General features: G+C 33.3%; 1 protein-coding gene across 1 annotated transcript; it reads right to left on the reverse strand.

Annotated features, from left to right (window-relative positions):
- Positions 1–8,043: 8,043 nt before the first annotated feature.
- LOC123270140 lies at positions 8,044–10,644 on the reverse strand. The gene is made up of 3 exons (XM_044736078.1): positions 10,306–10,644; positions 10,109–10,212; positions 8,044–10,038 (listed from the first exon to the last, which is right to left on the reverse strand). The coding sequence occupies exons 1-3, from the start codon at positions 10,523–10,525 to the stop codon at positions 8,044–8,046; spliced, it is 2,319 nt and encodes a 772-aa protein (XP_044592013.1). The 5' UTR covers positions 10,526–10,644.
- Between the last annotated feature and the right edge of the window lie 3,075 nt (positions 10,645–13,719).

Raw genomic sequence — 13,719 nt, forward strand, 5'->3', positions numbered from 1 at the left:
CTAAATCCCGAGCTACGACGCAATTAACCAGATCCGAGATACCTGATAGAGCTGTGTAATTTGGCGGACAAAATTTGCCTAGACCGAAGGCCATAGAAACGACAACGGAAGCCGAATTAAAAGAAAAGAAATCGCCAAAAATTTCTCAGGTACAGAAAATTTAACCTCGGTAAATTATTGCGTCGCTCCCGGAAATTCTAGGCACAGGCCAGGTTCCGTCTTCCAATCACCCTACTTGATTAATTAATTATCCGAATTCAAATAAAATATCTAAATTATAAGTCGAAGTTAAAATTAGTTAAAAATGAAATTTGAATAAATAGAAAATTTGACAAGTCGAAAAATTTCAAAATTAAAAATAAAAGAGGTTAAAATTAAAATTAATATTTCTATAAAATTGGTCAAATAAGTTCAAGTTAAAATTTATAAAATCAGAAAGTTCAATATCGACAAATTTGAGTTAAATTGCGTCATTCATCTGAGCGAAATTCTGTCGATTAAATTTATTATAAATTATAAATTAAAATAAAACTAAAGGGAAGTAAAATTAGAGATTTATCCGAGTTAGATTAAAATTGATTAATAAAATCAACAATTAAAAATAAATTAAAATTTAAAATGAAAATTATTCATTAAAATTAACTTTGAGAAAATATCAAAAATTTTTAAATAAAATAAAATTCTTTAATTTAGAAAATTACAATTGTCAAGCAGTAAATTAATTTATAAAAAATTACAAGCGTAAAATTGTCAATAGATCAAAATTGTTCAAAAACTTCGATAAATAAAATTGTCAAATTCCAGTATGATAAGTTTCAAAAATAATTAACATAAAAATTTAGCCTTGGAAAAATTTAGCCAAGTTGACGACTAAGTCTCAAATTCTTACTGGAATTCAAAATAGACATAAGCCGATTATTCAGGCAGTTTGAATTCGAGTAAATTTTAATTAATCTAAAATTTTGGTTGAATAAAACGCTGCTGTGATATTAATAACTAAGCGACCAAAATTAAATAAAATTATTTATCGAAGTCAAGTTAGGGACCGGGAAAATTGATTCCCAGGAAGTCATGTTGAAAAAAGTATTTAAGAATTTTAAAAATGATTGTTAATTAGAGTCAAGAGTGTGTTTGGATGAAATTATTATATTGTGTGTGTGTGTGTGTGTGTGAAAAATTAAATTTACATTATATACTCCTCGTTCACGGGCTGTCGAGGAGGTTAGTATTAGCAGGTTGTCGACTAGTGTCATGGTATCCTCCTCTGTCCTAGTCGACTTCAGGTTCCTTAGTCCCGTAGTGAGGGTCCGGGCGACAGCGAAAGGGCTAAGGACGGTTTGAACCTTAGGCAGGGGTCCGGGCGACCACCCAAGGTCAAATCTAGAGTCTTAGAGCGTGAGGGTCCTGTGGACAGCGCGACTTAGGTAGAAACTGCGGTATAGACGCTCCATATGAGGGTACCGTCAGGAATAAGTAACTATGATAGAAACTATGATATAGACGCTCCTTATGAGGGTATCGTAGGAATAAGAAACTATGATAGAAACTACAGTATAGACGCTCCTTCAGAGGGTACTGTTAGGATTAAGAAAATTTTTCGGGTATGTGAGTGTGTGTGAGAATTAAAATAGAGTTTAATTATGTAAAATTAAGAAAATAAATTCATGATCAATGTCAAATCTACTTGTTATTATTTATGTCAAATTTTTATGATTTCTCTCGACCCTGTGATATCTCTTTTGCTTGGACCGGTTCTGGAAACCGTGATAAAAATTCCAGTGGCGCCCTTAATTATTAAATTTAAATAAAGGGGTGACCAAGGGACGGTACCAACCCGTTACAACCCACCCCCGCAACCCTCTGTGGGGGTGAGATATCGTAAAATTCGTTCATAGGTTATTTCTACATCCCTCTCTCTAAAAATGAATCAGTGGAATTTCACTGTTTCACAGTTATAAGTCTACCAAGTGGTATACTTATAACTGTGAAACAGTGAATTTACTACTAATTTCCAGTGATTTTCACTGTTTCAGATTTAGAGAGCTTACAGAAGATTCCTATCAAATTTGGAGTCGATAGGAGCTATAGTTTGAAAACGGTAATTTTTCATTGTTAACGCCCCCGCAAACACCTTTGGGGGAGGAATTTCTTAAAATCCGTTCTTAGCTGACCTCTAAATGGCAAAAGTAATATTCCTACTAAATTTCAAGTCTCTAGGTCTTATAGTTCCAGAGATATCATGATGAGTCAATCGATCTATAGAACAGCTCCTATATATATATATATATATATATATATATATATATATATATATATATATATATATATATATATATATATATATATATATATATATATATATTATATACTTATACATATCGCGTTTCAGATGTCATAAGGGCATATACCGGCAAAAGGTCCTGCTGAAAAGCTATAAGGTCATAAAAAAAATTTTTTTTCGGGAATCGACGTAGGTTTGTCCGAAATGTGGAGAAATGCAAAAAAAATATTTAATATGCCCTTATGGCTCCCGGGACCCACCTCGGATGCCATAAGGGCATATCAAAAAAATTTTTATTTGGAAAAAATTTTTTTTTTTGCATTTCTACACGTTTCATACAAAAATACGTCAGTTACCAAAAAAAATTTTTTTTTATATGCCCTTATGGCATCTGTAACGCGATACATACAAGTCCCTATATTTAAATGTCCAATTAATATTTACATGATCGTTGAATAATCTGAAAAACTTATTCTTAAGTAAAGAATAAAAGATGAATAAACAATATTTATTATAAGTATGTTATTTATGCATGAAAAATATGAAAAATAGTGGTGTATTATGTGTGTACTAATGTCAAGTGTGAATGCGATAATAAAACTGAATGAATTGTAATAGTTATATGTTGTGAAGTAATTTGTAAATAAGAGTGTATTATGCTGATTAATGAGTATTAATAATCATTAATTATGATTATTAACTCTCAGAGATCTGATTCATTTAATTGAATGAGTATAGAGAGAATAGACGCAATAATTAAAAGTAATCTGGATGAAACTCATGGAATTGATAAGGATAATAAAAACAAGGCTGAGTGTGGTTTGATATTATGAACCATGTAAAATAACACATTATGATTATGTTAATGATAAAGGAATAAGAAAAATGTAAAAATATACGATTATTAAGTGAGCGGGATTAATATACGAGAAAAAAATGAGAAGCCGTTGATTAAAATGTGAGATCAAGAGATTGAAAAGTGTTATATTTTTGTTGATTTGTTATTCCATAATTACTATATGCATTGTGACAATGACTTTATACGACAAATAACGTTTTAATAAGAAAAAAAAATAAGAAAACAAAGTCGTAATTACAAAGTAGAATTTGTATTTTTAACTTCCCGCTAAAAATCTCAGATTTTCAAAAATCGGGAAGTTATTGTTTTCACCCCGTTTTACGAAAATCGAGTTTTCGAAAGGGCTTCATTCGAAAGGGCTTCACTAAACTTAGATTTCCCGAAAATTTGAACCGATTCGGACCGGTAGATCCATCGAGAAAATCCAAAAAAAGTGAAAAAAAAGTTGTTTTTTTTAATATCTCCGAATTGGCTGAACCGATCGGTCTCAAAAACTAATCAGCTCTTAACCATGAAAACTCCCATGGATCGCCACCAAAAACGTCAGAATCGGTTGATGCGTTCGTGAGATATCGTTGTCGAAAAAAATCGAAAAGTGTTTTTTTGTAATATCTTCGAAATTCATGGCTCGATCGATTTAAACTTAAAAATTTTTCATGGAGCTTCAGAAACTGCGTCGATTGCCGCCAGCCGCGTGAAAATCGGTTCATTCATTCAAAAGTTATTGCCGTTGGAAAATTCCAAAAATTGTGTCTTTAAACTGCTATTAGAGTATTGAGCTCGAAGAGATCAAATTGACACAAAAACAATATTTTTGAGCTCGAAGAGCTCAAAAACGTAATGTGTAGTTTGAAGCGTTTAAGTACAAAATGAACGGGAAGTTGCAGGGATGGCCTTTAGGGTGAACCGTTTTTCTATTTTTTTTTTTTTGAGATTGAACGAAAATGTGCGTTTAGTTTGAAAATTTAACAATGAATGTTTATTTAATGATGTCATTTACCAAATGTTATTTGATTGCATGTTTGCCTCCAATAATTGAAAATAAAAGCCATTTTAAAATCTTTAAAAAAAATAAATTACAGCTAGATTGAGTTTAAAAAAAAAACTAACTAAGAATATGCAAATTATAATCATGATTGTAAATTTCAACAGATTTTAACAATAAAATTGTGACTAAAATAATGTACCGCGTTGTACTTGTTTCATGTTCAAGCCACGACTTTTTTAATGAAAAAATTAATCAATCACAAGAATAAAAAAAATATTTGCCAAGGTAATTAATAACCAATTGCATTAATTATTCAGTGGTCAAATGACATTTTTGAATTTTATGAAAAACACAACAAAAAGAACATAAAAGATATGACTTTAAAAGTTATATCACACTTGATGATATTACTGTTGCTGAATACATTAAAATAAAATATATTTGAATTAGTTACTATAAACACTGAATGAAGTAACAAGAAAATTAAAAGGCGATACAATAAAGAATGATAGAGAAATAAATAAAAATAATGGATATTATTGAATATTTAATAAAATAAATGCCAGATAAATGAAAATGATACGTAAGAAATAAAAAATTAAAAAAGTGCTAATGCACTTTATTTATTTGTTATATTCATAGCATTTTGGGACCCACAAAAAAATAAAAACTTATTCGATACTATAATATGTTTTAAACATAATCTATCTTATATTGTAGTTAAAATATCTGGAAACTCCATTTGGAAAAAATATTGCGCGCCAAGTTGATTACAGAATAAATAATTAAAAAAAAAAAAAAAAAAAAAAAACAAATAAATACATGAAAAATATAAAATAGAGTATTGAAAAATTTGAATTAAAAATGCTTTGTGAGCAGTAGTTTGCAGCATATTTCTCTTATTATTTACAAAAATATAAAAAAGAAAAAAGTATTGAACTTATTGAACGTTTAATTATACATTTTTACAATTATTTACTTTTGTTATAAAAAAATCAAACCGGCTATCATTAATTATTATAATCTTTAAAAAATGCATAGTCTTCTTTTTACATTGAAGTTTAATTAATATTGATTATTTTATTTTAAACGAAATGCTTTATGTTATTTATCATTGAACTAATAATTATAATATCTTGTTTTGGTATAGTTTATTTTGTTTGAATAATTTATGTTATTAAGGGCCAGTTTTTCAACCCCGGGTTTGAGTATTTTATCATTGTGAATATATCTAAATATAATATAGATATATAGATATCGCGTTACAGATGCCATAAGGGCATATAAAAATTATACGCCCTTATGGCTCCCGGGACCCACCTCGGATGCCATAAGGGCATATCAAAAAAATTTTTTTCGGGAATCAACGTACTTTTGTATGAAACGTGCAGAAATGCAAAAAAAAAATTTTCGCTTAACTAAAATTTTCTTGGACTTTAATATGCTCGTTTTAAAATTTTAAAATCTCTCTTCAAAATTTTTACCATATTTAATTAGAATAAAATCTGAAATTAATTAAGTTGTAAAATTAGTTTTTTGATCAAATTCTATTTCTCTTTACAATAAATTGTTTAAGATGAAAGGTCAATTATAAATGACAATAAACTAATTGCTATAGCGTTCTGGATACGCATAAAATTTACACTTAAATTTTTCAATACTTTAAATAGAAATTTCACTATTTTTGTCATTTGCATCCCGATACTGCAAGGCATAGTTGTTGAAAATAAATATTAGTTAGTCTCAATAACTATTAACATAAGCAATTAAAATTTTCCTACCTTGAAAATCTTCAACTTAACTAATTTCATTATCGCTAATATTTTTATTATGTTTTTTCATTCTGACAACTTGACAACTTACGGAAGATAGTTCCACCAATTATTTGATCTTTAAACAAATCTTTGAGACTTGAATTTTATTAGTCTCATCAATTGGAAGGTCAAATTCTTATATTTTTCATAACTTAGTAGTTTATTTTTTTCATAACTAATTAAATTGAATGTAGTAAATTGCATAAGACAATATTTGTGATTTATAAATTTGATTTATTACATTAAACATTTTATATATTTTAGAACTTATAAAGTAATTCAAACACTTTAAAATAAACAATATTTAAATTCAAAGATGTTTAAGGCTATCGATATTTTTAATTATTAACATTATTTTTAAAGCATTTTCTTTGTACTTTCGATAATATTAATATACATATCAACATTAAAAATGAAAATAACACAAAATAATTAATACATAAGTTTAAACTTCATAGACTTACTCAGATAAACTGTTTTACAGTCAAAAGTGCTTATAAATATTTAACACTAACTGATAAGTATTGCTCTTTAAGATAAGTTGTAAAAGTAGTTGAACGGATTCAATATTTTTGACTCATTGTCAATTGCAAATATAATATAAAAGTCACTTTCTTAAAACATTCAGCCTAACTTATCAGTCCTGTTCATAATAAATAATATAGAAAATGACAAGTAACTAAAACTTTTTGAAATAAACGATATTTAAATTCAATACTTAAATTCAAAGATGTTTAAGGCTATCGATATTTTTAATTATTAACATTATTTTTAAAGCATTTTCTTTGTACTTTCGATAATATTAAGATACATATCAACATTAAAAATGAAAATAACACAAAATAATTAATACATAAGTTCAAACTTCATAGACTTACTCAGATAAACTGTTTTACAGTCAAAAGTGCTTATAAATATATCACATTAACTGATAAGTATTGTTCCCTAAGATAAGTTTTCAAAGTAGTTTAACAGATTCAATATTTTTGACTCATTATCAATCGAAAATATAATATAAACGTCACTTTCTTAAAGCATTCAGCCTAACTTATCAGTCCTGTTCATAATAAATAATATAGAAAATGACAAGTAATTAAAACTTTTTGAAATAAACGATATTTAAATTCAATACTTAAATTCAAAGATGTTTAAGGCTATCGATATTTTTAATTATTAACATTATTTTTAAAGCATTTGCTTTGTACTTTACGATAAGATTAATATGCATATCAACATTAAAATAAAAAAAACACAAAATAATTAATACATAAGTTCAAACTTCATAGACTTACTCAGATAAACTGTTTTACAGTCAAAAGTGCTTATAAATATTTAACACTAACGGATAACTATTGCTCTTTAAGATAAGTTGTAAAAGTAGTTGAACGGATTCAATATTTTTGACTCATTGTCAATTGCAAATATAATATAAAAGTCACTTTCTTAAAGCATTCAGCCTTACTTATCAGTCCTATTCATAATGAATAATAATGAAAATGACAAGTAACTAAAACTTTTTGAAATAAACGATATATAAATTCAATACTTAAATTCAAAGATGTTTAAGGCTATCGATATTTTTAATTATTAACATTATTTTTAAAGCATTTGCTTTGTACTTTACGATAAGATTAATATGCATATCAATATTAAAATAAAAAAAACACAAAATAAATAATACATAAGATCAAACTTCATAGACTTACTCAGATAAACTGTTTTACAGTCAAAAGTGCTTATAAATATACTACATTAACTGATAAGTATTGTTCTCTAAGATAAGTTTTCAAAGTAGTTTAACAGATTCAATATTTTTGACTCATTGTCAATTGCAAATATAATATAAACGTCACTTTCTTAAAGCATTCAGTCTAACTTATCAGTCCTGTTCATAATAAATAATATAAAAAATGACAAGTAATAAAAACTTTTTAAAATAAACGATATTTAAATTCACAAATGTTTGAGGCTTTAGATATTTTTAATTACCAACACTATTTTTAAAGCATTTGCTTTGTACTTTACGATAAGATTAATATGCATATCAACATTAAAAATAAAAATAATTAAAAATTCAGCGATTAGATTTATAATGCAAACATTAAATCAACCTAGAATAAAATTTTAAGATTTTAAAAACTTCAGGACGATTTTTTGGCTCATACGAAAAGCACTCCAATATAATTGATTTTAAATCTTGAGGTATACCAGTCAAAGCCGGGCGATTTTTCTTAGTCAGTATAACCTTCAAATCATATTCATCGTTTAAATCACCCCAAATTGACGTTTCAGAATACAATTCGACCAGTGTGCATGCCAATGACCATACATCTGAATACGCAGTTACTTCCTGATTTTGTAATAATAGTTCCGGAGCCATGTACAATGGCGTTCCTCTGACATATCTAGTTCGACCAACAGTGCTCCTCAAAGAAAAGACCATTTTTTTAAACTTACTTAATCCTAAGTCACAGATTTTGACAATCCCACTCGGGTGAATAAGAACATTGGCGGGCTTTATATCTCCATGAATAATGAGGTTCTCTTTACTATGAAGATAATTAATTGCTTGACAAATTTGTTGAGCAATTTTATGCTTTTTCATTATCGTTAATTTATTTTCTTCTTTACATTCTCTATCGAAGAGAATATCATCTAAATCACAGCTTTCGAATAATTCCATAACAAGATGTATTCGATCCTTTTCCGCGCAGAAAGCCATCAATTGAACGATATTGGGATGCCTAATATCTTCCAGCACTTTAATTTCACGGCAAACTAATTTTACATTGGCCTCCGAGAGAACGATTGTTTTAACTGCAACGTTTGATCCGTTCCACCAACCTTTCTTCACCTTTCCCTGAGCACCAGCACCCAATATTTCCCGATAGATATGAAGAGATTCTTTTTTTATAGATGGAATCGAACAACTTGTACTTTTTTTTAAAATTCCGAGTGCGTTAGTCAATGATTCAGATTGATCTTTATCGGTGAACTTGAAAATACTTGATTCCATTTGTATATTTTGGGAGTTACATTTAATAATACATTTATAATGACTATTAATATCATGGATAGATACCCAATATCTAAGTATTCCCCGTTCATACAATTGATTATCTTTATACCAAGTAAACTCTGCCTTGCATGAATCAGTGCAATTGGTTATTACACCAATACCATTTTGGTTGTTGTATCGTCCGTTAAGTTCATTTACATCATATAAAATGTAATGAATATTTTCATCATCTATGATGTCCGTTCCGGGGAAAGTGAATTCTCGTTGGGAGATATTTTCATTATTAGTGTATATTAATAGCAATATTCTGCCATCGGCTGCGATTTCGGAAATTCTGCAGCCAGACTTTAAAGGATCAAATTCTTCGAGTGTGTCAAATCCGAACTCTTCTAATTTTGAAAAATATAGATCTTCTTTCTGGAAATATGCGATCGAGTAATCACGTGAATACTTAGATTTGCTGACAGATTCATAGTGAATTTGGATATTATCATCTATTTTTCTAGTTTCAGGTTTATCTAGTGTACTCTTCTTATCAATAAATTCATTTTTTGAACTGTAGGTTGATGATGTACTAACTCGAGAATTATGCATAGTAAAAGGAACATCCTCTAATGACATAACGTTAGTACCTGTAGCATGATGTGCAGTCATCGGAACTGAATTTGAACTCTTGAGAAGCTTATTTGAATCATCTTCAAGTGAAATATTTTTTTTAAGAGAAGTTAATAAATAAAATGTGAACCGTTTGGTTTTTTGATCTTTTGAAAATTCCCACAGATCACATTCTCTTCCCACATTATTAATAAAACTAGATAAAATAGTTCCATTAAAACGGCCGAGATAGGTGTCACAATTAGCAAAAGACAACTCATTATCCTGAGCAAATTCTTCGATTGCTAATTTTTTAATATCATCAACAAAGTATTTTTTACTGCCTTCGAGACGTAACTCTCGGATCCCTCCAAGAGTTCCTTTCACTTGCGCATACGTATTGTCAGTTTTCCGCAACCAACCAATACTAATTCTTCTAAATGAGACTGATCTCGAAGTTGAGCCACAGAGTGGTTCTAGAGTCTGTAGATGGAAGAATTAATTAAATAAAATAATTTTTACATTGACATTATGGAAATAAAAATGTAGTTACCTTAATTTTTGAAGACGTTGAGGGATTAATAGTAGACTCTGAAATTCTGCTTAGCATGTCTTCGACAATTTTTCTTTTTTTAACTGTGATAGGATTTTTCAATTCTGTAATAGAAATAATGATTCAAGAGTTAATATAATTTTTTTAGCATAAGTATCAATTTAGTATGAAAAATCATGTTGAATAATGAAAATTACCTGAATCTATGCGAATATCATAACAATTATTAGTAGGGTTGATTACTAACTCATCAGATTCTATCAGGACACCACGTATTTGATGATTTGTTATGTAGGTTAAACCTACCGCGTTCGGAAAATATTGTCTTAAAACAGACAATTTCAAGTTTCCATTTTTCGACAAAGGCAACGAAATTTCGTCATTTTCATGACGAATTTTGACAAAATCTTCATCCATTATTTTGTTAATAATAAATTGGCAAATTCTATTTAATTTGCCAGAACGCGAGTCTTCAATTTTCGCCAGTTGTATTTTATTGTCTTTTAAAAATTTATTGTGAGAGTCCTTAGTGGAATAAACAAGTAGCGCCACCTTTAAAAAATTAAGACCGACATACTATGTATGTCAACAGACGCAGCCAAATCAGAGGTACTACCATGGCTACCTAACGTGTCACTACCGGGCTTCCGTATACATACATACATACATACATACATACATACATACATACATACATACATACATACATACATACATACACTCGGGGCAGAAGAGATACTGCTACCGGGCGCGTCTCCCCGAGCGGATGGGAGAACGCTCGCTGTCCTTGGATGACACTTAATCTCTTAGTTGATGAGGTACAGCGGGTAGGAGCCAAGCAAAATAACCAAACAAAATAAGCTCCCGTGGACAAAACTCCCCTTTAATGGGTTGGTCACACTAACTGACCTAGCAAGACGATTGGTTCCTGCTGTAACTCACTGGGAGTGTCCGGAACCTGTATCGTAGTTTCCGACGATGCAGGCCACGGCTGATGTGAGCTTGCTCTGCCGAGGTGAAAGTTGCAGCAGTGGATCAGGAGCCAGCCACTTCGGGCCTTGATCAGGAAGTACGCAGTGAGTGTTAGAGATCGGAATCTTCACCGCTCCGAGCGAGTCTAGTCCGTCCGTGTATTCCGGGACTGGCTAAGTGTCGGCTAGGCCTCAGGGAACTGGGGTAGGAGTACTATCTCCGAGGGTACACCCGTTCCTAGTTATGACAACCCGCTCCGCTCCGTACGATGCGCTGGTAAATCACAAAAGAATGAGTAATTTAATGGAAACTAACATTAGTGAAAACGGGCCGCATGCCCAACAAGCAGCGATTGAAGCAAGCGCTGAAATGAAGAGAACGCAAGCGCTGGAACGCCTGGAAGAGTTGACAAATGAGTTAAATAATCTCGTCCAGTCAAAAGTCAATATCCACAAGGAGATCGAGACCAAGGCGACTAGTGTAACTAACGCCCTTCGAAGGTACAAAAAACTGGATGAAGAATGGCGATTAGCATCGCGACGCAGTCCTCGTGCTACACTGGGGCAAACCAAACAAGTTGTTGTTGTAACTGACGAGACAATGGATACCGGAGCCGAAGGTGACGGTGAGTCGGTCATTGAAGACGAACGAGAAACTGCCATGAAGACTGGAAAGAGGAAAGATCGGACCTCTCCAGACCCAACGTGCAGCCAAGCCACCAAGAGGAAGGACCTGAGAAAAAGCCCTCCGCAAAGAGCAATAATGCAAAGTGACGAACGGACAAAAGCGTCTGCTTGGCAGAAAGTCCAGTCCAAGAGAGAGCAACGAAGGCAAAGGTCAGAGCAGCTCCCAAATCAACTGCCCAAGGAGCCCCGTCCTGAACCTAAACGGAAGAAACCGCGCAAGTGGATCAGGCCAGACGCACTGATCATCCGCCCAGTTGAGCCGGCGAAGTACGCTGAGATTTTGCGTAAAATAAAGAAGGATGTCTCTGAAGAGCAGGTCCGTACTACGGTGGATAAGATCCACAAAACTAGGGCCGGAAACATGCTGATTACGCTCTCTAGGAAGAGCTCCGATAAAGGCCAAGCCCTACAGAAAACCATCGAGGGCATCCTACAAGAAGAGGCCAAAGTGATCTGCAAAGGTCCACAGGAAGACGTCGAAATCCGGGACCTTGATGATACTACAACCAGGGAGGACATTCAAGCCGCCTTGCATATGGCAACCGGAGAATCTTGCGAGGTATCGCTAGAGGCAATTAAGATCCGTAAGGCCTACAGAGGTACTCAGACTGCCGTAGTGACTCTACCAGCAGCTGCAGCGCGGAAGATATTGGAAGGAAGCGGTAAAATACGGATCGGCTGGGTCAACTGCTGAATTAGAGCCACGAGAAGACCAACCCAATGTTTCAAGTGCTGGCACTTCGGGCATCATGGATCTCAGTGCAAAAGTAGCGTAGACCGATCCAAGCTTTGCATCAGGTGCGGACAAGAAGGGCACAAAATCGCGGACTGTAAAAACCCAGCCAAATGTGCACTATGCGCTGAAAATCCAAGTGCAAAGGACTCCGCCCACTGTGCCGGCAATCACAAATGCCCGGTATTCCAAGAGGCGCTTCAGAGGATGACAAACCAAAGAACATGAAGATACTACAGCTCAACCTCAACCATTGTGAGGCTGCGCAAGACCTGCTCATGCAGACTGTGCGCGATCATGAGCTAGACTTAGTACTAATAGCAGAGCCATACAGGCACCTGAGTACCCAACCATGGGAAACCGACTGCACCACAAAAGCTGTCATATGGTCCTGCGGCAAGCTCCCCTTCCAGAGTATCGTTAACAATGGCAGCGCCGGCTTTGTAGCAGCATCGGTAGATGGCATCCGTTTTTACAGCTGCTACGCACCACCTAGCCTCACTATTGTTGAATTCATGGATTTTCTGGATCGACTGACGGAGGACGCGAAGCAGTACTACCCAGTGGCAATAGCTGGGGACTTCAACGCCTGGGCAGTGGATTGGGGCAGCAAACACACCAACGCTCGGGGTAAAGAACTACTAGAAGCTTTTTCTACGTTAGACGTAGTGTTGTTGAACAGTGGCGATGCGCCGACGTACACTAAAGGCGACGCAAGTTCTATTGTGGATCTTACTTTTGTCAGCAGCAGCCTCATCAGAGGAAACTACGACTGGAAAGTGATGGAGACCTACACGGCCAGCGATCACAACGCGATTCTCTGGGAAGTATCAAAGGACCCGAATCCTAGAAGACCGGCTAAGAAACTTGACATCGTTGGGTGGAAGCTGAAATCCTTTGACCCAAGTGCACTAGCAGCTGCCCTAAATAGTGAACCGCTTACTACTGGATCTGCAGAAGGAATGACCAAGGAGTTGATAAAGAGAGTGTCCCAGGCTTGCGACACCTGCATGCCCCGTAAACGAGGCATGAACCAAAGACCTTCGGTGCACTGGTGGAACGACCACATCAGCTTCCTACGGAAAGAGTGTTTCAAGAAAAGAAGAATATCTCAGCGTGGTTATCGGCGGCATGACTCAGCGGAACTAGTCGCAGAATACAAGAAAGCTCGTCGAGACTTAAACAAAGCCATCAAGGATAGCAAGAAGAACTGCTGGAAA

This window comes from Cotesia glomerata, linkage group LG8 (genome assembly GCF_020080835.1).
Source record: "Cotesia glomerata isolate CgM1 linkage group LG8, MPM_Cglom_v2.3, whole genome shotgun sequence".
Taxonomy (NCBI): Eukaryota; Metazoa; Arthropoda; class Insecta; order Hymenoptera; family Braconidae; genus Cotesia; species Cotesia glomerata.

Bases quoted from the DNA above. Each gene is read 5' to 3' on its own strand.
- LOC123270140 (XM_044736078.1), bottom strand. From the start codon at position 10,525: ATGGATGAAGATTTTGTCAAAATTCGTCATGAAAATGACGAAATTTCG. The intron at 10,213-10,305 runs GTAATTTTCATT...TTTCTATTACAG, and splicing joins TGATATTCGCATAGATTCAG to AATTGAAAAATCCTATCACA. The intron at 10,039-10,108 runs GTAACTACATTT...TTCCATCTACAG, and splicing joins CAACGTCTTCAAAAATTAAG to ACTCTAGAACCACTCTGTGG.